The sequence below is a fragment of the Stenella coeruleoalba genome (assembly GCF_951394435.1).
Source record: "Stenella coeruleoalba genome assembly, chromosome: 7".
NCBI classification, from domain to species: domain Eukaryota; kingdom Metazoa; phylum Chordata; class Mammalia; order Artiodactyla; family Delphinidae; genus Stenella; species Stenella coeruleoalba.
The window spans coordinates 117,327,114-117,354,050 of NC_137153.1; the positions used below are offsets into that span (position 1 = coordinate 117,327,114).

A 26,937-nucleotide genomic window follows, 5' to 3' on the forward strand; every position below is an offset into this window, starting at 1 on the left:
TGAACCCATGAGCTTGGTACTCTTTTTTCTTGTTTCTCCCCCATGCTCTATTAAAGTCCATTTGAAGTATAAGAAAACTGTGGCAGAGAGGAAGTCATTTGCCCGTGTCACTCAGCCAATGAGTGGCAGAGCAGTTTTCACCATGGCAACTGACCTTAGAAGCGATGCTCATGACCAGCAGGCCACACCACCGCCCAGTCAGCCTGCAGATGCGCCCAGAAGGGCTTGCTGCGTATCCCATAGGGATGCAGTGTAGACCAGCACTGTAAATTGTCCTTGTATATTTCAACCTTGCAAAACTCACTTATTCATTCTCGTAGGTTTTTGGGGTAGATTCCTTAGGACTTCTATGTACATGATCATGTTGTCTGTGAATAAAGGCAGTTTTATTTCTTCCTTTTCAATCAAGATGCCTTTTTTATTGCATGGTTCAGGACCTCCACGTGTAGAGGATTCTAGATAGAGGCCACTGGTCTGTGTTTGAAACCCTGCTCGGCCATTCACTAGCTGTGTGACCTTGGGCAAGTCAATTAATGGCTCTGTGTCTCAAGTTCCTCAAATGAAAAATGGGGTGATACTTAACTCCTCAGGATACTGTGAGGATTAGGTGGGATAATATAAATTAATGAATAAAGTACATGGCTCGGTATCTGGCACGTAGTAAGTGCTCAATAAATGGGAGCTGTTGTTAGCATATGGATGCCTTTGGTGGGTAAGAAGGGTTGTAGCTGCTTCTATCGCCTACCTCACTGGACATCCCCCAGAGGGCATCTAAGGCCCTCTCCTCTTCTCCTGCCCTTTCCTATAGCCATTATCCTCAGATCTCTTGAAGCGGAAGAACAGATATCCTAAGCTTTCAGCTTCCTTCCCACCTTGGATCTGGTCTGCTGGGATGTGTGGCCGTGAGGGGTGGGAAAGGTTATGGCTGGTAGCTGGTTAGCACCCATCCTGACTGCTTCCTACAACATGGCTGCCTCAGGGAAGTCAGACTTCGCGCATGTTGTCTCAGGGCTTCAGGGGCAGGTGTTTGCAGGAGAACCAGGTGGAAGCTGCGTGGTCTATTCTGACCAGTCCTCGGAGTCCCGTAGAGGCACTTCTGACACGCGCCAGCTATCGAAGCAGTCACAAGCCTGCCCAGATGCAAGACGAGGAGGCTCTGACTGCACTTCTTAATTGAAGACTCAGCAAAAATTCTGTGGCCATGTATAAAAACTGCCACAGATATCAAGGCTATTTCTATGTTTTCAGGAGAAGGCAATACTCTGATGAGGGTCCTTGGGCAGAAATCTTTGTGCACATCTCTGAATAGAAATTTTCTGAAGAAAAAAAAAAAGGGACTTCCCTGGCGGTCCAGTGGTTAGGACTCCATGCTTCCACAGCCAGGGGCATGGGTTCGATCTCCGGTCGGGGAACTAAGATCCCACAAGCCACGTGGCACGGGCAAAAAAAAAAAGAGAAAACTTCTGCAGTTACTTTTACCATTTCATGGAACACAAGGTGAAGCCAGTGGGTAGATCAGGATCGGGCAAGAGCTCAGGGCCAGAGCGTTCCTGCTGCCTCTGTTTTCACACTTTTCAAGATTTCCTTGTTGTTTACTTTCACTTGAAGTTCATCTGTCCCTCTCAACCCACTCCCCAGTGTCAGCAGTTCCTTTCCTTCAAGGTTCACTCATCTGCCGCTGCTGTCAGGAGGCCTTTTCTGTCCTCCCCGCCCCCCACCCCCCAAACCTGAGCTCCTGACCGAGCACCTTGATGCCTGGGGCAGGAAATGCTCCAGAAATGCTTGCCGAATAAGTTTATTCATTCGTTCCGCAAACATTTATTGAGTGCTGTTCTAAGGGTGCCCGGGATGTGTTTTAATCAAGTATGGTAAGACATGCAAACATGGAAATGACTGTCCTGAAGGGAGAAGTTCAGCATACTTAAGATTGCCTAGAAACAGGAGGCATGGCGCACCACGCAGAGCCCATGGGGAAGCACACGGGGGGCCGATCAGAAGGCAGCGGGAATGAGGAGAAAATGTGGGAAAGAGCCTTTGCTGGGGTTTCCAAAAGGAAGGACCAGGGGAAGCAGGGGAAGCAGGTTTAGGATTGGCTGGTTTGAATAATCTCGGTAGGCTCTGAGGCACAGGGCCTGTCCCTAGTTGTCTGGTACAGGGCCCTGGGGGGGTTAGGGCAGGCGCATAGGGGTCCAGAGTCTGAGAGCCCCGTAAAAGAGGTGGTGGAGGGCATGGGCTCTGGACTGATTGGTTTGCATTCAAAAGGCACACTCCTGGGCCAGTTGTTTACCATTTCTAGGGATCAGCTAACCCTGGAAGGGGCAGTCCTTCCAGGCTCTGGGAAGCCCCAAAATGTCCAAACATCAGACTACCATCGAAGATATGGTTAATAAAAGAGCCTACTCTGTACCCAGACAGTGCTAGGGACTGGACAGTGAACAAAAAGTCTGGGCATTTGCGGGGCTTATACCCTGTGGGGAAGATACATGGTGAGTAAATATATGTCATTTTTTCGACAAATGTTTTACGGTTGCCCTCTAGGTACCAGATGAACAAAATAGATAACGGCCCTATTCTCAGAGTATTCCCATTCTAGTGGAGGAAGACTGCAATAAACAAACAAACAAAAAAAAAGAAAATTCAGTGACAAGAAATAAAACAGGATCAAGTGGTAAAAGAGGGACTGAGGATTATTCCAGATAAGGTAGTCAGGGAAGGCCTCTCTGAGGAGGTGATATCTGAGCGGAGATCTAAGTGAGGAAGAGCAGCCAGCTACACAAAGACTGGGAGAAGAGCATTCCACGCAGAGAGCACCGAAAGCACGCAGGTCCTGGGGCCAGCGCCTCTGGCTGCAGCGTCTGTAGTGAGTAATAGAGCAGGTTAGGTCAGAGATGGGCAGAGCCAGGGAAATGCGAGTTTGGATTTCATTCTTGTGTACAGGGAAGCTGCCAGAAGTGTTCTAAGCAAGGAAGTGGTTTAATCTGATCTGTTTTTATTTATTTATTTATTTATGAGTATCCTAAAAGACTTATTTATTAATTTTTATTCTTTTCCATGATGGTTTATTACAGGATAGTGAATGTAGTTCCCTGTGCTATACAGCGGGACCTTGTCGTTTATCCATTCTATATATAATAGTTTGTATCTGCTAAACCCCAAATCTCAACCCATCCTTCTCCTACTCTCCCCCTCCCCTTTGGCAACCACAAGTCTGTTCTCTATGTCTGTGGGTTTCTTCCTGTTCCGTAGATAAGTTCAGCTCCCTCTGGCTGCTGTATGGACATTGGGTGGTAGGAGGGGCAAACACAGAATTAGGGAGCTGAGTTAGGCGGTGATGCCCAGGTGAGAGATGACATTGATCGTCTTGGGGAGATGGCCCTGGACATGCACAGATGGGGAGGTAGAAGGATATGGGAAGAAGTGGTGAATGTTAGACCTGATCAGCAATTAAAATCACACTGGGAGGGGCTTCCCTGGTGGCGCAGTGGTTGGGAGTCCGCCTGCCGATGCAGGGGACATGGGTTCGTGCCCCGGTCCGGGAAGATCCCACATGCCGCGGAGCGGCTGGGCCCGTGAGCCATGGCCGCTGAGCCTGTGCGTCCGGAGCCTGTGCTCCACAACAGGAGAGGCCACAACAGTGACAGGCCCACGTACCGCAAAAAAAAAAAAAAAAAAAAAAAAAAAAATCACACTGGGAGTTAAGACACCCTCACAGACTTGTGGACCCCACTTTGCAGAGCCCCAGTGCCTAAATCTGGGCTCAGGAACCTGTATTTCTAACAAGCCCCTTAAGGATGTGCACTCAGTCGCCCCAAACGTCCATCGAGGATAGCAATGCCTGCGTCCAAGATGGGTTGAGTATAAGGAGTTCATAACGTAATATTTGTGAAGCATCCAGCCAAGGACCCGTCCCTCAAGACGTGAGGGCTCTAGGATGAAGCAGGTGCAGTCTGAAGGAACATGGCCCTGCTACCAACTGCTGTATGAATTCTAGTCCTTTTTGGGCCTCGGTTTCCTCCTCTTTAAAAAGGTACCTACAGGGGACTGAATGTTTATGTCCCCCCCCCAAGTTCATATACTGAAATCCTAACCCCAAGGTGATGGTAGTAGGAGGTGGGACCTTTGGGAGGTGATTAGGTCATGAGGGTGGAGCCTCCATGAATTGGATTAGTGCCTTATAAAAGAGACCCCAGAGAGTCCCCAGCCCCGCCCACCATGTGGGGACACAGGGAGAAGACAGCTATCTGAACCAGGAAGCGAGCTCTCACCAGGCACTGAATCCGCCACTACACTCAGATCCATAATTCCAACGTTGTGACAAGCTCCCTAAATGTAAGTGCTGTGAGAATGGGAGGGGTTCACGTTATGTCCATCCCTCCTTGAAACTGAATGATGTCAAGACTATACCCCAGCCTTGGTCTAGGGGCACTCCCAGGCCTAGCTGCCTGGCGGACTGAGCTATGCTGGTTCAAAGGACAGCACCGCCCTCTTCTGGCTGAGGCCAGACTCCACATATGGGCCCTTCTCATGCTTTCTTGGCTCTAGCCCCTTCCTCCAGGCAAGGAGGAGGGCAAGTGTCTGGCCTGTCCACTTACCCATGACCTGTGGGGCATTAGAATTTATATCATTGACTGTCTCACAGGGTTGGCTTTCTTGACAAGTGTAGTTTGTGAGCCGTGCTTAGGTGAAAGAAATGCTGTCCTTTTGAAGATTTATCAATCTGTTGGTCTGTTGGACCTTCAGGAGGCAGCAGACCTGACTTACTGGGCTCAGTGTGTGGTGCTGACACAAGTTACTTCATTGAATCCCCTTTAGAGTCTCTGTGCATGAAGAATCATCATCTCCAGTTCCCTGAGGTTGAAACTCAGTCTGTTGTGGATGCTATAAACCATGCAGGGGAAAGGTGAGGGAGAGGGTAGTGGGAAGCAGGGAGAGAAATGAGGGAAATGCTCCTGGCCCATAGGTAAAGCCACACATCCATCTATCTGTTCATCACGGAACCCTTAGAACAGCTCCTGGCTCAATTCACTGTATGAGTAAATACAAGTGAAGATCTTCGTATCATGTGTGCATTTGTCCTCCCTGCCAAATACACCCTTCTGGCAAGGTTTGAATGTCTTAGATGGTTCCTTGTTCTTTCAAAAGAAATACTAGGGAAATCAGCTCACTTGAGAAAGAATGGAAACAGCACCTGGAGCGTTGTTTGGGGTTGTAGGTGATAGTTGGTGCTGAACCAGCGCCCACGAGGCAGCAGTATGTAGAGCACAGGGGCCACTAGTAACAGTATGAAAAGGGGCTCTTCTCTCTGTCCAGATGGTGTTTTCTGTATATCCCCCCTCCTGATCCTCTGGGCAATCTCATGCCCAAAAATTTAGATTTTTTTTTTTTAAGATAAGGACTTCTTAAAAATTAATTAATTTATTTGTGGCCGCGTTGGGTCTTCGTTTAAAGATAAGGACTTTTAAAAAATTAATTAATTAATTTATTTTTGACCTTGTTGGGTCTTCGTTGCTGCCCGCGGGCTTTCTCTAATTGCAACAAGCTTCATTGTTGTGCATGGGCTTCTCCTTGCGGCGGCTTCTCTTTGTTGTGGAGCACAGGCTCTAGGTTCACGGGCTTCAGTAATTGCAACACACGGGCTCAGTACTTGTGACACATGGGCTTGTGACGTTGACTGTCTCACAGTCAATGCTCTGCGGCATGTGGGATCTTCCAGGACGAGGGCTCAAACCTGCGTCCCCCTGCATTAGGCAGGTGGATTCTTAACCACTGTACCACCAGGGAAGTCCTCCCAAAATTAGATTTTAGCAGCTTAGAGTTGGAAGGAAACTCTGAGGCCCATTTCTCAATTATCTCTAACACTGTGAAACAATAACTGGGATGATGAGTACAAGAGAGTTTTGGTGAAAAGTCAATACATCATACAACTTGAGATTTTTATTACTCCACAAAGGCAGCCTTGCCAATAATAAAAATGGCAACTCGACTCCTTCCTTCCCTTCATGTTAACCTAATGGTTTACAATAGTCAATATGGCAGCCAGACCGTGAGTTCCCATTGGCCGCTCCTCTGAGGCCCCGCCCTTCCCCGCCCCTAAGAGCGAAGGACGGGCATTGCGGAGGCGGATATTGCGAGTCCGAGTCGGGCTGCGCCTGCGCAGGTTATTAGCGTCAAGATGGCGATGGAGATGAGGCTTCCCGTCGCTCGCAAGCCTCTTAGCGAGAGCCTGGGCCGTGAGACGAAAAAACACCTGGTAGTGCCGGGGGACACGATCACCACGGACACAGGCTTCATGCGGTACGTGGGGACGTGGGGGACTCTGGGCCACAAGGGGCGGCTACATTGCTCTCCACGTGAAACCCAGGCCTGTGCTCTCTTGCATGTAAGTTCCCGTGGTACCCGGGACACATTTGCTGAGCATCTCGGTCGCCTAGGTTTCTAGGCTTCGGACTTCTTACTCCCTGCATCTTGTGTGTCCTTGTCTGCATTTGCCCCAGTCTCCCGAAACCTTCCTCTCTTGATCTTTGGTGGCCGGACTCGTGGGTCCTCTGCCTGAGGCCCAGATCCTGAGCCTTCCTCGTTGAGGACTTGGAAGACTGGGGTGGGTTAGGAGCTGGGGCCTCTTAACAGTTTTCGGCGGGGAGACGGTGGGCGTTTTTGACTTGGGCCCCTTATCCCTCCGCGTCGTCTCCTAGCCAGGGGTTACGGTTTTGGAACGAGTCATTGTTTGGGCTTAGGGCGTACAAATACATTGTTATATGCAGTCAAATACCCGCCTTTGAAACTGAGGGCAGTACCGTATGTGGTCGTTAAGAGGGCAGGCTCTTGAGTTGGACAGCTGGAGTTCGAGTCCTGCTGCCATCACAGTATTATTGGCTGTACTGTCTCTCCGAGGTCAGTTTCCTCATCCGTAAACTAGTGATAATAACATTAACTATTCGATAAGGTTGTGAGGATTAAATTAGGTAATGATTACGAAAAGAAGCAAAACTCACCGTTCTGTCACCATCATAGAGAAATACTAGTGGTTATCTCAGCCTTTTTTTGGGGGGAGGGGGTACACTTGTACATACAGGAGAGGTACAGCATTTATACTGTTGCCCTTTAATCTCTTAGTTTGGGGTTGTTGGATCCCAGGAAATCTTAAGATTCAGTCCTTTATTCATGCATTCAGTATGTGTGTGCTTGGGGTACAACAGTGAACAAAGTGGAAATCAATGTCCTGGTGAAGTTTATTTTCTCTTTGGGAGAGACAGATAACAATAAGCACAACAAGCAAATACGTTATTCAGAATGTTTGGCGATAAATGCAATAGAAAAAATTAAAAGCCAAGCAGGGTGAGTGGAGCGTAGTTGGGATGTGGTAGTGGTGGCAGCAGCAGGGTGGGTGACTATTATAAATGGGATAGTCGAGGAAGGCCTGGTGGAGAAAGTGACATTTGAATAGACTTGAGCAGAATGAGGGAGATGTCCATGTAGCTGTCTAAAGAAGGAGTGTTTTAGGAAGAGATGGCAACCAGGGCAAAAGCCTGCCTTTAAGGCAGGAGGAGTCTGTTAGGTTTGAGGAACACATTGGTCTTGCTGCGAGAGGTCACCTCAAGTGTTACCCTGGTATTCTTTGTATCTTCCTGTTGCAACAGGGGCCATGGGACCTATATGGGGGAAGAGAAGCTCATTGCATCTGTGGCTGGCTCTGTGGAGAGAGTAAACAAGTTGGTCTGCGTGAAAGCTTTGAAAACCAGGTGAGAACAAAAGGTGTGTATTCTCTTGTGGCATCCGAGTTGCACAGCCAGGTCTTTTCTGCCACGACATACCCTCCATCCCCATCCCGGCCTGCTGTATCATTCTGTAGGTCTGGGATTTTGGGAACATGGCTATAGGAAGGGTATAGATGACTGACAGGTACGCGCGGGCTTCAGAAGTTTCCCTATGTTTCCTGACCTCTCCAAACTCTGGTTCCCTCCTCTGCAAAATGAGACCTAGCATGACTTACCTTGTAGGATTTTCATTGGAATTCATTGAAACAGTGCACGTAAAGTACTTACACAGAGCCTCCTACCTAGAAGGGCTCAATGAAGGTTAGCCCCAGAATGTAAGCCAGTGGGGTAGGAGCAGACGCAGGCAGAGAGGTGAGGTGGGCAGTCTGTCTGCCTTGTAGCCACAGTAAACATTTTCGACTTCCACTTTGTGTAATCTAGGAAGCCACTGGAGGAGGTGGAGCAGGGGAGGGACATGACCTGACTTCTGTTTTAATAAAATCACTCTGGCTGCTGTGGGTGGCCGGGGAGGTGGGGGGATAGGGACAGGGTTAGGGAGACAGATTAAGGTACTGTTTTGAGTATGTTTTGTGTTCTGAGTGTTTTTTTAATCATGAAAATTTGTTGGACTTTATATTCTTTGGCATTTTGTATATATAGGACCATGTCTGTGAGAAGAGATATTCTTCCTTTCCAATTTGGATGCCTTTTATTTTCTGCCTATATTGGAAAGTTAGAGGTAGTAGGATCTTCTGCTGGACTTGTCCTGGAGCATGAGAGAGAGAGAGAGAGACAGAGAGCGAGAGATTGAGAGAGATCAAGGGTTCCTCCAAGGATTGTGGCTTGAGCAGCTGGAGGGGTAGAGTTGCCATTTCCTGAGCTCGTGACAACTGGGAGAGTTTCAGTTTGCTATGGGGGAGTGAAGGGGGCTGCTGGAAAGCTTTGCTGTAGGTGTGTTACTTTTGCAAATTCCTATTAGTCACGTAAATGGAGGTGCTGGGTAGCCAGCAGTTGACTAGACTCTGGAATTGAGGGGAGTGGTATACTCATCAGTGGTATTTAAAGCCATTAGGCTGGATGAGCTCACCAAGTGAGTATGGGCTGAAAAGAGAAGAGGTCCAGGGACTGCGCCTTCGACATGGGACACGTCATCATTAGAATCGGGATGAGGAACTAGCAGAGGGGCCTGAGATAGGCAGCCAGTGGGTGGGGAGCAGGCTGGTTTGGGCGGCGTCCTGTCTCGTTTTCCTTTCTCCTCCTCTGGCTGACGCAGAAGCCATCTGTGTTCCAGAGCCCACCAGAAAAGATTCCATGCTTATCATTTTCTTTTTATTTATTGTTTTAAGTTTTTGGCCACACCCCACGGCACGTGGGGTCTTAGTTCCCCGACCAGGGATTGAACCCGCACCTCCTGCATCGGAAGGCAGAGTCTTAACCACTGGACCGCAGGGAAGTCCCTCATTTTCATGTAATTAACAAAATAGGGGTTTCAGGCTTGATGAACTATTTGCAATAAATGGTTTAAGAATAGTTAGTTGATGGAGACTTTATACATACAGGATGTTTGAAGTTATCAGTTCCTGAGAATAAGTCCAAACAGCATAACTATGTGAATTGACTAAATGTGGTGCCTCGTCAAGGCCTTCACCCCTGTCTAACTGAAATCTCAGATGGTAACTTGGTCTTGTAATGAAGCCTTTTCACTGATGGAGGGCCTTCTGTTTCATCTTTCAGGTACAATGGTGAAGTGGGAGACATTGTAGTGGGGAGAATCACAGAGGTAAAGTCTATCTGGTTGGTTTTTACAAAGCAAAAGCAGGCTGGTGATCTAATGAATGGCATAGTCATTCTACATGCATTTATGCGAACTAGGCATTCGTTGTGTTTGGCTCTCCTGTGACCTTTGATGTAAACAGTTCATTACGTTTGGAATTATTGGTCATTTACAGTGTGAGCTCTGGCCCCTGGCGTATGTGTCCAGGTGTGGGCTTTCTTTGTTTGTAGGTTCAACAGAAGAGGTGGAAGGTGGAGACCAACTCCAGGCTGGATTCAGTCTTGCTTCTCTCATCCATGAACCTTCCCGGAGGAGAGCTGGTAAGGGTCTGCGGCTGGGACTGTATAGTTTGCTGGCGAGAGCTCTGGGGTCCTTTGCTCCACCAGAGAACTTTGCTTTACCCTGAGGTTGCCACCTTTACTCCTGTTTGTCTGCTGTGAAGTTTGCTGCCTTGATGTACACATAGGCTTTTCACTTGGCCCAGGCCTCCCAACTTAGGCAGCAACCGGTATATGGTAGGATCTGGAATGTCCATGGGGAGCGATCCCAAAAGAGAGTTGAGAGAAGCTCTCAGATGCTTGGTGCTAATAACTTTCCTTCTCTGGGTGTATCAGCTTTGCTCAGTGAAAGTGTTCCTTGAAAAGTTGTGTTTAGATTAGCTTTCCATGAATTGAGTGGCATTTGATTATTCCAGACAACCACAGGACCTGAGCTGCCTCCTTTTATAAAACGCAGTGGTTCCGCTTTACCTTCAGGCCAGCATCTATCTATAGAGAGGCTCACTGTGCTAGGCTCTCTGGAGAATGCCAAGATCCAGGAGGCACGACTGAGTTCCTGAAAGAGCTTAGACTAGCAGGGGATATGAAATAACTGGTCTGAATACCCGGCAGTCCAAGAATAGACAGGCGTGTGATTGTACAAAAGGAGTGATTAAGTTCCTGGAGAGAAGCTCATAGGAAAGATGAGTGTTGGAGTTGATCCTTGAAGGATGAGTAGAATTTTAATGATGAGTTCAGGGAATCTGAGATAAAGGGAAATGTGTGAGCAAAGATACAGTCAAGCTGGAGGCAGTCTGGTTCTGCTGGAGTGTGGAGGGCCGCCACAGAAGGTAAGCGCGGAAAAGGCCTGGTCTAGATTGGGAGGGTTTTGAATATCACGTAAGGAGTTTGAATATCATTCAGAGGAAGGAGAAGAGGAGCCGTGGGAAGGTCTGTAAGACGGAAAGTAGTGGTTGTCACTTTGTCTTCCTTCAGTGGTACAGGTTACCTACTCTGGTGTGTGAACATTGTGGCTGCCTTCAGAGATCTCGGGAGGAAGTGAAAGAGAAGAGACGGATGGAGAGAGATCTTCCTTTAGGATCTGACTTCCATAACGTGGCCATCTCTTTGTGTATTTCAGAGGAGAAGATCTGCAGAGGATGAGCTGGCAATGAGAGGTTTCTTGCAGGAAGGGGACCTTATCAGTGTATCCTTTACCTTGCATTCCAGCATCTTTATGTTTGCTGTGGAGCTAGTAATTGGGGCTTAAACTGTAGGTCTCCCACACGAGAAACATGGAATCCTGGCAGGGATCTGAGTCCTTGACTGAGTGTGAAGGGCTCTGCTACAGCCTTTCTCTGTCTCCTTAACCCAGCTGACCCTCCAGCTCTTGTTCAGACCTGCTGCTGCTCAGTCATGTCTTTGGGTCTTGTAACTTACAGTGGCCCATGCTTTAAGCTAGCTCAAATTTTCTTAGCGACGTTAACTTTTTTTTTTTTTTTTAATGAAACTGTAAGAAAGATATGGTTTGGTAAAACTTTTGTTTCAGTTGCTTACACAAACATACGTACATGTACTCTGAGTAAAATATGCTTCTTGCTGTGGGTTGTATAAAGAAAAGTTTGAAAGCCACTGATCTATATTTTTGTTTATTTATTTATTTATTTGAACTTTTGAATTTTATTTTTTTTATACAGCAGGTTCTTATTAGTCATCCATTTTATACACATCAGTGTATACATGTCAATCCCAATCGCCCAATTCATCACACACACCCCTCACCGCCCCCCCCCACTTTCCCCCCTTGGTGTCCATATGTTTGTTCTCTACATCCATGTCTCAATTTCTGCCCTGCAAGCTGGTTCATCTGTACCATTTTTCTAGGTTCTACATATATGTGTTAATATATTTGTTTTTCTCTTTCTGACTTACTTCACTCTGTATGACAGTCTCTAGATCCATCCACGTCTCTACAAGTGACCCAATTTCGTTCCTTTTTATAGCTGAGTAATGTTCCATTGTATAGATGTACCACATCTTCTTTATCCATTCACCTGTCGATGGACACTTAGGTTGCTTCCATGTCCTGGCTATTGTAAATAGTGCTGCAGTGAACATTGGGGTGCGCATGTCTTTTTGAATTATGTTTTTCTTTGGGTATATGCCCAGTAGTGGGATTGCTGGGTCATATGGTAATTCTATTTTTAGTTTTTTAAGGAACCTCCATACTGTTCTCTATAGTGGCTGTATCAATTTACATTCCCACCAACAGTGCAAGAGGGTTCCCTTTTCTGCACACCCTCTCCAGCATTTGTTGTTTGTAGATTTTCTGATGATGCCCATTCTAACTGGTGTGAGGTGATACCTCATTGTAGTTTTGATTTGCATTTCTCTAATAATTAGTGATGTTGAGCAGCTTTTCATGTGCTTCTTGGCCATCTCTATGTCTTCTTTGGAGATATGTCTATTGAGGTCTCTTCTGCCCACTTTTGGATTGGGTTGTTTGTTTTTTTAATACTGGGCTGCATGAGCTGTTTATATATTTTGCAGATTAATCCTTTGTCCATTGATTCGTTTGCAAATATTTTCTCCCATTCTGACGGTTGTCTTTTCGTCTTGTTTGTAGTTTCCTTTACTGTGCAAAAGCTTTTAAGTTTCATTAGGTCCCATTTGTTTATTTTTGTTTTTATTTCCATTACTCTAGGAGGTGGATCAAAAAAGATCTTGCTGTGATTATGTCAAAGAGTGTTCTTCCTATGTTTTCCTCTAAAGAGTTTTATAGCGTCCGGTCTTACATTTAGGTCTTAATTCATTTTGAGTTTATTTTTGTGTATGGTGTTAGGGAGTGTTCTAATTTCATTCTTTTACATATAGCTGTCCAGTTTTCCCAGCACCACTTATTGAAGAGACTGTCTTTTCTCCATTGTATATCCTTGCCTCCTTTGTCATAGATTAGTTGACCATAGGTGCGTGGGTTTATCTCTGGGCTTTCTATCCTGTTCCATTGATCTATATTTCTGTTTTTGTGCCAGTACCATATTGTCTTGATTACTGTAGCTTTGTAGTATAGTCTGAAGTCAGGGAGTCTGATTCCTCCAGCTCCGTTTTTTTTCCCTTAAGACCGCTTTGGCTATTTGGGGTCTTTTGTGTCTCCATACAAATTTTAAGACTTTTTGTGCTAATTCTGTAAAAAATGCCATTGGTAATTTGATAGGGATTGCATTGAATCTGTAGATTGCTTTGGGTAGTATAGTCATTTTCACAATATTGATTTTTCCAATCCAAGAACATGGTATATCTCTCTATCTGTTTGTATATCTTTAATCTCTTTTATCAGTATCTTATACTTTTCTGCATAGAGATCTTTTGTCTCCCTAGGTAGGTTTATTCCTAGGTATTTTATTCTTTTTGTTGCAATGGTAAATGGGAGTGTTTCCTTAATTTCTCTTGCAGATTTTTCATCATTAGTGTATAGGAATGCAAGAGATTTCTGTGCATTAATTTTGTGTCCTGCAACTTTACCAAATTCATTGATTAGCTCTAGTAGTTTTCTGGTGGCATCTTTAGGATTCTCTATGTATAGTATCATGTCATCCGCAAACAGTGACAGTTTTACTTCTTCTTTTCCAATTTGTATTCCTTTAATTTCTTTTTCTTCTCTGATTGTCGTGGCTGGGACTTCCAAAATTATGTTGAATAATAGTGGTGAGAGTGGACATCCTTGTCTTGTTCCTGATCTTAGAGGAAATGCTTTCAGTTTTCCACCATTGAGAATGATGTTTGCTGTGGGTTTGTTGTATACGGCCTTTATTATATTGTGGTAGGTCCCCTCTATGCCCACTTTCTGGAGAGTTTTTAATCATAAATGGGTGTTGAATTTTGTCGAAAGCTTTTTCTGCATCTATTGAGATGGTCATATGGTTTTTCTTCAATTTGTTAATATGGTGTATCACATTGATTGATTCGTGTATATTGAAGAATCCTTGCATCCCTGGGATAAATCCCACTTGATCGTGGTGTATGATCCTTTTAATGTGTTGTTCGATTCTGTTTGCTAGTATTTTGTTGAGGATTTTTGCATCTATATTCATGAGTGATATTGGTCTGTAATTTTCTTTTTTTGTAGTATCTTTGTCTGGTTTTGCTATCAGGGTGATGGTGGCCTCATAAAATGAGTTTGGGAGTGTTCCTTCCTCTGCAATTTTTTGGAAGAGTTTGAGAAGGATGGGTGTAAGCTCTTCTGTAAATGTTTGATAGGATTCACCTGTGAAGCCATCTGGTCCTGGACTTTTGTTTATTGAAAGATTTTTAATCACAGTTTCAATTTCATTACTTGTGATTGATCTGTTCATATTTTCTATTTCTTCCTGGTTCAGTCTTGGAAGGCTATACCTTTCTAAGAATTTGTCCATTTCTTCCAGGATGTCCATTTTACTGGCATAGAGTTAGTTGCTTGTAGTAGTCTCTTAGGATGCTTTGTATTTCTGCGGTGTCTGTTGTAACTTCTCCTTTTTCATTTCTAATTTTATTGATTTGAGTCCTCTCCCTCTTTTTCTTGATGAGTCTGGCTAATGGTTTACCAATTTTGTTTATCTTCTCAAAGAACCAGCTTTTAGTTTTATTGATCTTTGCTATTGTTTTCTTGGTTTCTATTTCATTTATTTCTGCTCTGATCTTTATGATTTCTTTCCTTCTGCTAACTTTGGGTTTTGTTTGTTCTTCTTTCTCTAGATTCTTTAGGTGTAAGGTTAGATTGTTTATTTGAGATTTTGCTTGTTTCTTGAGGTAGGATTGTATTGCTATAAACTTCCCTCTTAGAACTGCTTTTGCTGCATCCCATAGGTTTTGGATTGTCGTGTTTTCATTGTCATTTGTCTCTAGGTAGTTTTTGATTTCCTCTTTGATTTCTTCAGTGATCTCTTGGTTATTTAGTAACGTATTGTTTAGCCTCCATGTGTTTGTGTTTTTTACGTTTTTTCCCCTGTAATTGATTTCTAATCTCATAGCGTTGTGGTCGGAAAAGATGCTTGATACGATGTCAATTTTCTTAAATTTACTGAGGCTTGATTTGTGACCCAAGATGTGATCTATCCTGGAGAATGTTCCGTGCGCACTTGAGAAGAAAGTGTAATCTGCTGTTTATGGATGGAATGTCCTATAAATATCAATTAAATCTATCTGGTCTATTGTGTCATTTAAATCTTATGTTTCCTTATTAATTTTCTGTCTGGATGATCTGTCCATTGGTGTAAGTGAGGTGTTAAAGTCCCCCAGTATTATTGTACTACTGTCAATTTCCTCTTTTATTGCTGTTAGTACTTGCCTTATGTATTGAGGTGCTCTTATGTTGGGTGCATAAATATTTACAATTGTTATATCTTCTTCTTGGATTGATCCCTTGATCATTATGTAGTGTCCTTCCTTGTCTCTTGTAACATTCTTTATTTTAAAGTCTATTTTATCTGATATGAGTATTGCTACTCCAGGTTTCTTTTGATTTCCAGTTGCATGGAATATCTTTTTCCATCCCCTCACTTTCAGTCTGTATGTGTCCCTAGGTCTGAAGTGGGTCTCTTGTAGACAGCATATATATGGGTCTTGTTTTTGTATCCATTCAGCAAGCCTGTGTCTTTTGGTTGGAGCATTTAATCCATTCACGTTTAAGGTAATTATCGATATGTATGTTCCTATGACCATTTTCTTAATTGTTTTTGTAGGTCCTTTTCTTCTCTTGTGTTTCCCACTTAGAGAAGTTCCTTTAGCATTTGTTGTAGAGCTGGTTTGGTGGTGCTGAATTCTCTTAGCTTTGATTTCTCCATCAAATCTGAGTGAAATCCTTGCTGGGTAGAGTAATCTTGGTTATAGGTTCTTCCCTTTCACCACTTTAACTATGTCATGTCATTCCCTCTGGCTTGTAGAGTTTCTGCTGAGAAATCAGCTGTTAACCTTATGGGAGTTCCCTTGTATGTTATTTGTCATTTTTCCCTTGCTGCTTTCAAGAATTTTTCTTTGTCTTTAATTTTTGCCAATTTGATTACTGCGTGTCTTGGCGTGTTTCTCTTTGGGTTTATCCTGCCTGGGACTCTCTGCGCTTCCTGGACTTGGGTGGCTATTTCCTTTCCCATGTTAGGGAAGTTTTCGACTATAATCTCCTCAAATATTTTCTCGGGTCCTTTCTCTCTCTCTTCTCCTTCTGGGACCCCTATAATGCGAATGTTGGTGTGTTTAATGTTGTCCCAGAGGTCTCTTAGGCTGTCTTCATTTCTTTTCATTCTTTTTTCTTTATTCTGTTCCGCAGCAGTGAATTCCACCACTCTATCTTCCAGGTCACTTATCTGTTCTTCTGCCTCAGTTATTCTGCTATTGATTCCTTCTAGTGTATTTTTCATTTCAGTTATGTATAGTTCATCTCTGTTTGTTCTTTAATTCTTCTAGGTCTTTGTTAAACATTTCTTACATCTTCTCGATCTTTGCCTCCATTCTTTTTCCAAGGTCCTGGATCATCTTCACTATCATTATTCTGAATTCTTTTTCTGGAAGGTTGCCTATCTCCACTGCATTTAATTGTTTTTCTGGGGTTTTATCTCGTTCCTTAATCTGGTACATTGCCCTCTGCCCTTTCATCTTGTCTGTCTTTCTGTGAGTGTGGTTTTTGTTCCACAGGCTGCAGGATTGTAGTTCTTCTTGCTTCTGCTGTCTGCCCTCTGGTGGATGAGGCTATCTCGATCTGCTAGTGTTGGAGGGTCTCCTGCAGAGGCGGGGGGTGGCTGTGTCTCACCGTGAGGACGAGGACACTGGCAGCAGAAGTCCTGGGAAGTACTCCTTGGTGTGAGCCCTCCCAGAGCCCGCCATTAACCCCACCCGCGATGTTAACTTTTATCTGAGGGAGTAGAAGAGGTGGTGTTCATGTCAGAGTATTCATGACAGCCAAGGGGGAGAGGTTAGGTCACAGCAGTGTGACCTCTGGGTCCGTCTGCGACTTTGGGCGGGACTCTTGGCCATTAGAGGAAAGGATGGAGGGGGGAACCAGGGACGCAGGTGACGTGCAAGTGTTTGTTCCTTCATCACCCGGCCAGGCTGAGGTCCAGGCAGTGTTCTCCGATGGAGCTGTCTCTCTGCACACGAGGAGTCTCAAATACGGGAAAGTAAGTTGGGCTCTGGCTCTTCTCATTTGCTGACTGAGACTTCAGATCCATTTCCCAATCCCCAGTGCTCTCTGGAATGCTGACCTAAAGCCCTCCAGAAGTCAAGCCTTAACAGGCTGGCATCCCACACACTGATTCACACAGTGAGGGCCGGTAGCATCATCAAGGATGACAACTCTAACCCTTTTTCTGCGGAGACTGTTCTGGCAGAAGAGCCCCTATGACCCTGGGCCCTGGGCCCTGCGGCCCTGCTGTCTCTGCTCTCTCCCAAGGGGCGTGGCAGCTTCGCATTGCATTTGTGCTGAGAACAAAGGGAGGTCATGGACTGATGAAGTAGGATGGCCTCAGCCCTTAGACACGTGTCCAGTCAATAAAATGGATATTATTGTTGGGAAAGATGGGCTTGTCTCTTGAGCCTCTAAATGAAATCGTACCGCTTTTCTACTGTAAGGTGACAGCGTGGAGGCTCTTTGTTTTCTTAATGATAGCATACTTCCCAAACCAAATTATGATTTATCAGTCTCTTGCCTTTCTCTGGGTGAACGTTCTCATTTTCTGGGTGGAACAAAAACCTCTTTCCTCAGTGGAGTGGCTACAGCCAATCACGCTCACGTCCCTGAAGCAGGAGAGGACACAGCCGCACTGCACGTGCGGACCTTCGTGGGCCCGGGTCCTGTAATAGACGCCCCCTCAGCGGGATGTGGGGCTTGAGCTGACCTGCCGGGACCAGGGATGGATTTGCACCCAGCCCTGGGCCAGTCACCTTGTCCAGTGGCGTATCTCGTGGGCAGGATGGGTGGTTGAGGTAAAGGTGGAACAGAATAGTGCTCCTTGACCCACAGGAGGCTCGAGCCCACGTCCTCATTGGCTCCAGCTTCTAACAGCTGTGGCACCAGCCCTGGATTAGAATGCGAAGACGACTGCGAAGGAAGATAAATGGTAGAGAAGAGAAGAGATGGAAAGTTACCTTCTGTTGGGATATGTAAACAACTAATGCATCCGGAAGTGTTCTGTGTATTTACTATGTATGTGCATGTAAGGGCAGTTATCAACAGCAAGGACCCTGATTCCAGTCCAACTAGGACACATCCTGTACTCTGCTTTTAAGTTGCCTCACTGATGATCCTACAGTGACTTAATTTACGATATACTTTTTTAGCTAGGTCAGGGCGTTTTGGTTCAGGTCTCCCCCTCCCTGGTGAAACGGCAGAAGACTCACTTCCATGACTTGCCATGCGGTGCCTCAGTGATTCTGGGCAACAACGGCTTCGTCTGGATCTACCCAACACCTGAGCACAAAGAAGAGGATGCAGGGGGCTTCATTGCAAACCTGGAGGTGAGTAAACGCCATTGTCACTGTTGGGATGGAGCGGCACTTAGTCGGTGCTGTGCCTCTGTGGCAGGTGGGGACGCTCTCTATCTGCCGCATTGCTATAGTTTGAGTTGGTTTGAATTTCCATCGAAACATTGTGTCGCCCTCTCTTGTTCTGAAGAGATGAAATCAGCGCCTGGTTTGATCTTTCTCGGCAGAGATGGCAAAGTTGCAGGGTAGTAGCCTAAGAGCCACTGAAGAAGCCGTCCTTTTTAATCTCTCTTGGAGCTAGCAGTTGGATTGGTTTGGAGTCCCAGAGTGATGCTGCCTCAGTTATAAATGATTCCCGGGATTTGCTGTAACCATTTGCTTCTTTTGGTCCTGATTCTATTTCCCTCCCCTTCCCCTTGGCATTCCCTGGTAGCCTGTCTCCCTTGCTGATCGAGAGGTGATCTCCCGGCTTCGGAACTGCATCGTCTCGCTGGCAACTCAGAGAATGATGCTGTATGATACCAGTATCCTGTATTGCTATGAAGCATCCCTTCCACATCAGGTACTCTCCCCGGGGCTTCCCTTTTCCTTGTTGATCTGTGAGCAGCCTTAAGTGTCATCTGCTCCATGTTTCCTCAGACAGCAAGCATGTCTCCCACATACCTTAACCATGTCCATCGGTGTGAACTGATCTGGTGGACAGCCTTGTTGAGTGTCTGGAGAGCTTTCGCGAGATGCTAGTAATATTCTCAATGTCTAATGTCAGTGTAAGGATTTGTGGGCGTTTGGAGGTGCCAGGTGAGGCTAATTTACAACAGCAACCCCCTGGACTTCATCTTGCCCATCCCAAGTTTTAGCTTTCTTTCTAGTGACTGCCAGAGTAACATCTTTGTTCTTGTCAGCTATATCTCATAGAACCTTGCTGATTTATTAAGCTGGTTCTAGCAGATCATATCTTGCAAATACTTAGCCTCTGATACACGAAAGGAAAACAGAAGGTTCATGTTAATCATGCTTGGTTTCTGCATTTGGATTGGCTTGATGGTGTGCTTAGAACAAGTACCTTTTTCCCTTTCTTTTTCAGATCAAAGACATCTTAAAGCCCGAAATAATGGAGGAAATTGTGATGGAAACACGCCAGAGGCTTTTAGAACAGGAGGGATAAGGAGAGGCACCTGAAGGACAGGACTGTGTGTACCTGGCCGGAGCAGTCCTTGAAAGTGAACAGTTTGCTTGGTGGTCCCCACGTGCAGCTCAGTGAAGACCTGGGGAGCTCATCACTTTACCTGCAAGGGGCTGCCTCCACCCTGAAGACCTGCTTTCTCCTGTTTTAAGGCAAAGCCTGGGGGAAGGTGAACAGCACTGCCGGCCCTTTGGGTTGCCCACAGAGTTTTGGGGTAGTTTCAGGCCTTAAAAGCACTCAGTGTTCCAGCCGAATGGACTCCTATCCTGGAATAACACAAGGAATCTTTTGTCCTGTGCTTACCATCAACCATCACCAGGCACAATGCCCCTTGAAATTGCCTGTACAGAAAACATGGCCTCCCTGACCCCCAAATGGTCTGCTTTGGCCTCCATTCCCACCTCTCCTACAGTGCGAGTACAGCACTGAAGAATATAGTTGGTAAAGTTAACCCAAGAATCAAATGGAAGAATAAAGCAACCAAGCAGCCTTTTGCTTGGTTGGAATCTTATTTCCCATTGCATGTTCCTCCTAGTGATAGATGCGAGTATATTCCCGCCAGGCTGCCTTAATCTGTCCTGCCTTCAAGGATGATTTGTAAGAAGTTGAATTATGGATAAAAGAGAATGAATGTTTTGGGTGCTCTGATAAACATGAAAACAAAGTAAGAAAAATGGAGATGGGAAAAGAAAAGGTGTTTTTCCTCCTACAGTTGAAGGAGTAACGCATTAACTTTTCAATAATTCAGGGTTAAAAGGTAAAAACAAGATGTTTTAGTTCTCAGTGGGAAGGGCTAGAATGTCTGTGCATTGTTTTTCGGATGACTATCTAAAAATGATGCCCTGATTTGGGTTTTGGGGAAACATTCTTTTAAAGTCAGTATATGAGAGTGCTGTTTGGTGAACTGTTTTTTTGTATTTATAAATGTGGCATCACTGTTTCTGTTCTCGTGTTCTGTGTAATACTTGGGAAGTGAGTACAGTTGAAGGAAGGCTTGGGAGATAGGAATTCTTCTGACAGAGACCTAACTACTCGAGTCACCTAGTAAAATTTAAACCTAGGACAGTTTCAGGAGTAAGGTGGAGCATTTGACAGTTTTGAAATATAGCTCAGCTCTTTCTTGTTAAATTGTATGTCTTTTCTTTATAACATTATTCAGACAAATTTTATCTCTCTTTTTTTTTTTTTCCTATCCCAAGTGTATCACCTGTTTTGAGGAGTTTGCAGACAACTGAATACTGTATAGGCTATGTTGCAACTTTGGATTTGCTCCCTTGTTGTTTCTGAAACACATTCCAGGTTGTGTGCCCCTTAAGAGAAGGCAATGGGGAAGGATGGGAGCCTGCATCCCTGGTTTGGGTTGGTTTTGACCAGGACATATGGAGGTTCGTTGAAAGTTTATCTTTCTCACTTGGTCTCCCAAGCTGCCAGCCCCTGCTGTTCATTCAGTATATTCTGAATAGTGATTACCTACTAAGTGGAAATATATAAAGGTCTGAAAGCACCTTTTGGTGATTATCCACTTTCTGTAGCCCACTAGAGGGTGCCCTTGTTAAGTGTAATTCCAGTAGGTGTTTTTTTTTTAAAAAAAAAAGCTGAAGTTTTTACACGGGTACTGAATCCCTGTAGCAACTTGTGGGTTGCTTTGCTTTATAAACATGAGGACAAAATTAGACTGAACTGAATCACTTTTAATAGAATATGTGAGCTTAAAGGGATTTATTCAAATTTGGCAACATTTATTTACTTCTGACTGTCAGGCATTTGCTGGGCTCAGGATTCTAGTTTTAAGTCCTTGAGCGTATCATTCTACAGTGTTATACCGTGCATCTGTGGAAGGAAATATTGCAGTCTGGGCTTGGAGTTCACCTAAAACTAGTGCTGTTGGCTTCTACCCAGACTTTAGGAAGCATAGTCTCAATCTTTGTGGGAAACAAGATCCCATTTGATCTTCATGATAACCTTGTAAAGTTTGATATGACCCCCATTTATAAATGAAAGCCATTCACAGAATTAAAGTGACTTCATTAAAGCTCATTAGCAACTATGAATCTGTAGGTTTAAGCTCTAGAGAGGCGTCATAAAGCAGCCCTTTAGAGAATGGGTTGGACTGATTGTGAAAGGTTATGGGGTCCAGAAATATTATTTCCAGCATTGAGACCAGTACTTTGGATTTTACTCATTTTACTTATTGCCTGTCCGTCCCATGTCTGCTCTGGGAGGACAAGGATGAATCCGTTTGTGTCCCCCGCTCAATTTTATCCCAGCACCCAGGACAGTGGTACACAGGGGCTCCACAATGCTTGTGAATGAATTATTAGTTTAAGAAGTGTGGGTTAGTAAGAGTTCTGATTTGATTGCTCAATTTTAAGCTAACCTAGAGAGAAGAATGAAGATGTGTAGGAAATGATTAAAGCATTAATAGGAATAAAAAGCCAAATTCAAAGAGAAAGATTAGGGTGATGACCAGGATAAGAATGGGTGAGTTAAAGGGCTTCCCTGGTGGCGCAGTGGTTGAGGGTCTGCCTGCCGATGCAGGGGACGCAGGTTCGTGCCCCGGTCCAGGAAGATCCCACATGCCGCGGAGCGGCTGGGCCCGTGAGCCATGGCCGCTGAGCTTGCGCGTCCGGAGCCTGTACTCCGCAGCGGGAGAGGCCGCAACGGTGAGAGGCCCGTGTACCGCAAAAAAAAAAGAAAAAAAAAAAAAAGGGGTGAGTTAAAGGGAACAAAGTTGTTGAAGTCTGAAGAGTGTTCTACAAGCCAGGACCAAGTCTGTCAGCCAGACTAGTGATAGAGCAAAGCTAACCCAATTAACATGTAAATATAAATTCCACTTCTAAATTTGGGCACACATTTTCATATGATTCACATTCAGTACCTCCAAGTGACTATTTTTTCTTCAAGCCAATATCTATAAAATTAGCACCATTTCCCAATCCAGCAAAAGTATTTCTAAAATACACAACTCGGTAACTGAATGTACACCACCTGTAATGCAACTGGTTTCCCTCTACTGTCAGTAGCAACTTCTAAAAAGTCAACTGTCTGGGGCTTCCCTGGTGGCACAGTGGTTGAGAGTCCGCCTGCCGATGCAGGGGACACGGGTTCGTGCCCCGGTCCGGGAAGATCCCACATGCCGCGGAGCGGCTGGGCCCGTGAGCCATGGCCGCTGAGCCTGCGCATCCAGAGCCTGTGCTCCGCAATGGGAGAGGCCACAGCGGTGAGAGGCACGCGTACCACAAAAAAAAAAAAATCAACTGTCTGACATTAAGTCAACAGTTACTTGATACTGAATGGTACAGTGGAAAAATAGTGACTTTGTCACACATCACTAGGCCAGTGACCTAGTCACATCTCACTCGGTTTCCCCATCTGTATATGGGGGTTAGCAATCCATGCCTCACTGGGCTAGAGTGAGGATTAAATGAGAATACAGTTTATGAAAAGCATAACAGCATAGTATAGACTAGGTGTTGTGATGAGTGGATCCTCTTAGAAATGGGTATATCCGGGGAAGGTAGGTGCACTGCTCTGGGGAGACATGGAGTGAAGAACTGGGGACAAGGGTGCATTTTAGTTGCATAAAATGGGTTATGGCAGGTGTGGGTTTGGTGTGTCCGGGTCATCGGCTAGCTCTGTAGGCCTACTCAACGATCTCGGCTAACATGTTTTCATGTAAATATGTGTACACCTCTGAAATGAGATTGTTTAATCTTTCCTCCGCCCCCAGAAGTTAATATAACTCACTGTATGAGTTTGAGATTAATCTCAAAGGTTCCTTCTCACCCAGACATCTAAGATTGTGTTTGGTTTTGCCTCCGAAAGGTTCTTAAATGCTGTTTCTTTAATGGGTGAGCTTCCTGATACTCCAAAGAAAGAATTCGTTAGCAGAATGTCGGACGCTTTCCAGTTGTCTATTTTTCGCTAGTTCTAATATTTATGCTTCTTGGAGTAAAGGTGGAAGCTGGGGGTGAGGGGGGGGCGGTGAAGTCACCAAATACCTCAGTTTCCAGGAGCGAGCTAAATTTTCTCTCCTAAAGAGGCTCAAGGAAGTAATCCAACTCCAGTTCTGGGGAAATCCAATCCGCAGATTTCCCCTTGCTTTGGTTCCTCGCCGGTCTTAACTACCCGCTCAGGGGAGCCATCGGCCAGCCCTACGCGCGGCCGGATAGAGTCCACCGGCTCCCAGGAGGGCGGACCGAAGCTCAGGAGCTGGGAGTAGAAGGCAAGTCCCCGGCGAGCGCTGACAGGGGCTGGCGCCGCAGGACCACAACTCCCAGCACGCCCTGCGGGCTACGCCAAAAGTGGTTGGCTGGGGGCTCTAGCCGTACTGTCCCTACCGGCCAATGGGATGCAGGAGAGTGATCTGACCCGGATTTTCGGAGACCAATGGCAGTACAGGGGAGGCGGGAGCTTCCTTACCACTCACCTTGCGCTCGGAAAAACCACATTTAACAGGTCGTGCGGGGCTGGGCTCCGGCGGGCAGGGAGACTAGAGCCAAAAGGTGCGGCGGCGTCCCAGAAAGCGGCGCCGGGAGGGTCCCGGTCACCTCGCGGCGCGCACCGGACGTCACCGGGGGCGGGGCCAGAGGCGGGGCCTGGCCTCGTTGTGAGCGGCTCGTAATCCATCATGGCGGCCGCGGGGGTCGGTGACCGTCCCTGAACAGCGCTGGAGCCGGAGCCGGTTCCCGGGTCCTGCGGCTGAGGAGCCCTTCCGTTGTCCACGGCCCCTACCTGCGGGGGGAGGTCGGGTCCTGCGACGGAGCCCGGGGGATGTGACTGCCTGGCGGCGGTGGCCGAAGCAACGTCCGGGGCCGGGGGAGGGGGTGTTTCGGGCAGAGACCCCCAGGCTCGGAGCAGCTGAGGCGGCCGGGCCTCCTCTCCCCCTCTGCCCGCGACCCGCCTTCGGGGCCGCGAGAGTCCTTCGTCCCTTACAGCCCCGCCCGGGCTCTGGGACCCTCGGGGTGGTCTCTTTCCCCAGACCTGGGACACCCCGTTTCCTGAGGCGTGGAGGAGCGTCGCCCCCGGAGTAAGCCACCCGTGCCTCGCCCCGGCAGCCTCTCTCTTGCCCCCGAGCCGCTCCTTGCTCCGACTCCCGGCCCCAGGTTTGGCCTCGGAGCCCCCCATTCAAATCCTATCCCTGCTGTCAAGGGGCCTCCCCTTCCCCCCAGGTTGCTCCCGTGAGCCTCTAATGCCCTGACTTCTTCCAATGTCACCTACGGCCCCCTTAGTCTCAGCCCAGCCAAAAACTTTAATGCAAAGGAAAAGCTTGGACTGGTTTCACAGGCCTTTTAAAAAGCGGACTTAAAAGTTGCTGGCAATGCATTCCTTCTCGTCTGAGTGGAGGGCCAGCTCTCGCTGAAGTCGGGGTGACCCGTGTCCTTTTCCGGAGAGCAGGGTAGAGAAGCAGGAGCGGCAGCTAGGGCAGCAGGAAGTTTGTCGGAAGATGAAGACACCAAGATAGGGGTTGGGTGACTTCCCCAGGAAAAGTTCTGGAGGAGCCTTCAAACACGATCCACGTTTCCCTGATGTGTGGAAATCGACATGACTTTAGCCTTACTGACCCTTGTACAGCATACCCTGTGAATATTTCTGTTTAGGTTTTTCTGCTTGAAAGGGAAGAAACTTAACTCAGCCAGTAAAAGACACTTAAAATCAAGAAACTTTGGGATCACATCGCAATTACATTACTTCGAATTGATAAACTGCGAATATAATCTGAACTCCTCTGTTTACACATGTCAACCTAAAATCTTCGCTTCCTTTCACAATGGAAGATGTCTTGTGATTGACCTCAATTACTGACTTGTGGAGATACGGTGAATGTGAAATCCCACATATAGATCGTTTTCCTTCTAAGCTCCCTGATCATTCTGAAAGATCTTGAACCCTCTTCTGGAAAGGGGTGCCTATCGTTACTTTATGGGGCAGCAGCCTGGAAAAGTTCTTGGGGACCAGAGAAGGCCAAGTTTGCCTGCCCTGCACTTTATCAAAGGAGCAGGCAAGAAAGAATCATCGAGGCATGGGGGTCCACACTGCAATGTTTTTGTGGAACATGGTGAGTGCTTTTCAAGCTTCTGGTCCTGTTTTCAGCTTCGGGAATGCCTAAGGAACTTTTGAACCACAGCACTTGTGTCAGTTCTCTCCAGTTTTACTTAAAACTTTTGTTTCTGTAGTTATCTCTTAGTTTCTGGTGGAACTTTCTTTGTATAAGAAAAAGTTACTTGGTGACACTGGATGGCTTTATTCAAAATCTCTGAGTTGCTTATTTCTTGCCTGATTCCCCTTCTAACTCACTGTTGACCTTGGACAAGCCATTTTACTATTCCACCTTCCTGAGGAGGTTGGGTTTAAGTGGTTTCTCAGGACCCATAGTCCACGATTCTGCTCTGATCTAACGCATGGGGTCTTCCTTCCCCTGCGGTGCGTGGATTTTACTACTTTATCTACAGGGAGCTTTTCCCATATCCTCGAAGTTTCCCATGCTCCCCTCAAAGTTAAAAACCACAGGTCCTAGTTGACACGAATATTCTTGACCTTTTCAATTATAAGTAGAACTTGCAAATACTCACTTTGGAGCTATGTGGGAACAGTCGAGGCGGCGGAGGCAGCATTCCTTGTGAGTTGAGGATCCCCAGCTTCTAGTTGTTTCACCTCACACCAGGAGTATTCCTTTGCCACGGATGGGGCTTTTTCCTCCTCTCTCCCTGTTTCATACGACATTTGGGACAAGAAAGGTTGTCTTTGACATTTTTATGAACGTCACTGGCATTTGAGTGCTGACAGTACATATACTGGTCACGTCCAGTAATTTTGCGTGAAGTTTTAAAGCTAAGGGTCAGCTTAGACTGATGTCTGGGACAGGGGACAGCCATGCACCAATTAATTAGGGTCCTGTTTGTACTGTCACAGCCTGATGTTTTTCAGACTGTGTACTTTATATTAAAATATCAACTGAGCCCACCCACCCTATAAGCAAACGTAGGACGTGTGCAAGTAGCATATACTTTGAAATTCAATCACAAATACCCTTAACAGTGGGTGACTACAACGAACGAAGTTCTCTGTTCAGTGAACTTGCATTTGACAGTTGAGGTTGATTTTCTTAACGGAAATCGTCATCTAAATAACCTGAGTACTTGGATTTTACTTTGCCTTGAAACATTAGTTATATTTTAGCCTTGGTTTTAGACAGGCAAATATAGTAATGTGTTACGGCGCTTCCCAAATTCAGGATTTATAAAGTGAATTGTTTACATTTTTAAATAGTGATGATCATGCAGCCTTAGTGAAAATTGGTACAGAGTTTTTGGAGAGCTTTGGCCAAACTTATCAGAATTTAAAATGTACATACCAGTGACCCAGTAATCTCACTTCTAGGAAACTATCCTGGTATAGAACACTGTAGTGCCTTACATGTGCCTTAAACCCCTCCGGGGGGTCCAGAGGTTAAAACTTTTCGTATTAACACAATACTAAGACAAGACGTTATTTGCACTCTTTGCTCTATTGGTGCAAAAG

The 26,937-nt window shown here is 45.9% G+C and overlaps 3 protein-coding genes across 3 annotated transcripts in view; all 3 read left to right on the forward strand.

The window, feature by feature from the left end:
- Nucleotides 1-6,157: 6,157 nt before the first annotated feature.
- EXOSC2 (exosome component 2) lies at nt 6,158-21,068 on the forward strand. Its single transcript, XM_079926943.1, has 9 exons — nt 6,158-6,294; nt 7,638-7,739; nt 9,489-9,534; nt 9,759-9,848; nt 10,927-10,992; nt 16,862-16,930; nt 18,090-18,266; nt 18,667-18,795; nt 19,318-21,068. The coding sequence occupies exons 1-9, from the start codon at nt 6,173-6,175 to the stop codon at nt 19,396-19,398; spliced, it is 882 nt and encodes a 293-aa protein (XP_079783069.1). The 5' UTR covers nt 6,158-6,172; the 3' UTR covers nt 19,399-21,068.
- A 3,557-nt stretch (nt 21,069-24,625) lies between these two features.
- On the forward strand, nt 24,626-24,724 carry LOC307189240 (uncharacterized protein; the record flags this gene model as incomplete). The annotated part of the gene is made up of 1 exon (XM_079927128.1): nt 24,626-24,724. The coding sequence occupies one exon, from the start codon at nt 24,626-24,628 to the stop codon at nt 24,722-24,724; it is 99 nt and encodes a 32-aa protein (XP_079783254.1).
- A 589-nt stretch (nt 24,725-25,313) lies between these two features.
- The window catches only part of ABL1 (ABL proto-oncogene 1, non-receptor tyrosine kinase), a 133,381-nt gene continuing 131,757 nt past the window's right edge, over nt 25,314-26,937 (forward strand). The window contains exon 1 of the mRNA XM_079927126.1: nt 25,314-25,474. Coding sequence (XP_079783252.1) covers nt 25,339-25,474 — 136 coding nt within the window. The 5' untranslated portion in view covers nt 25,314-25,338. The remainder of the gene's footprint in view (nt 25,475-26,937) is intronic.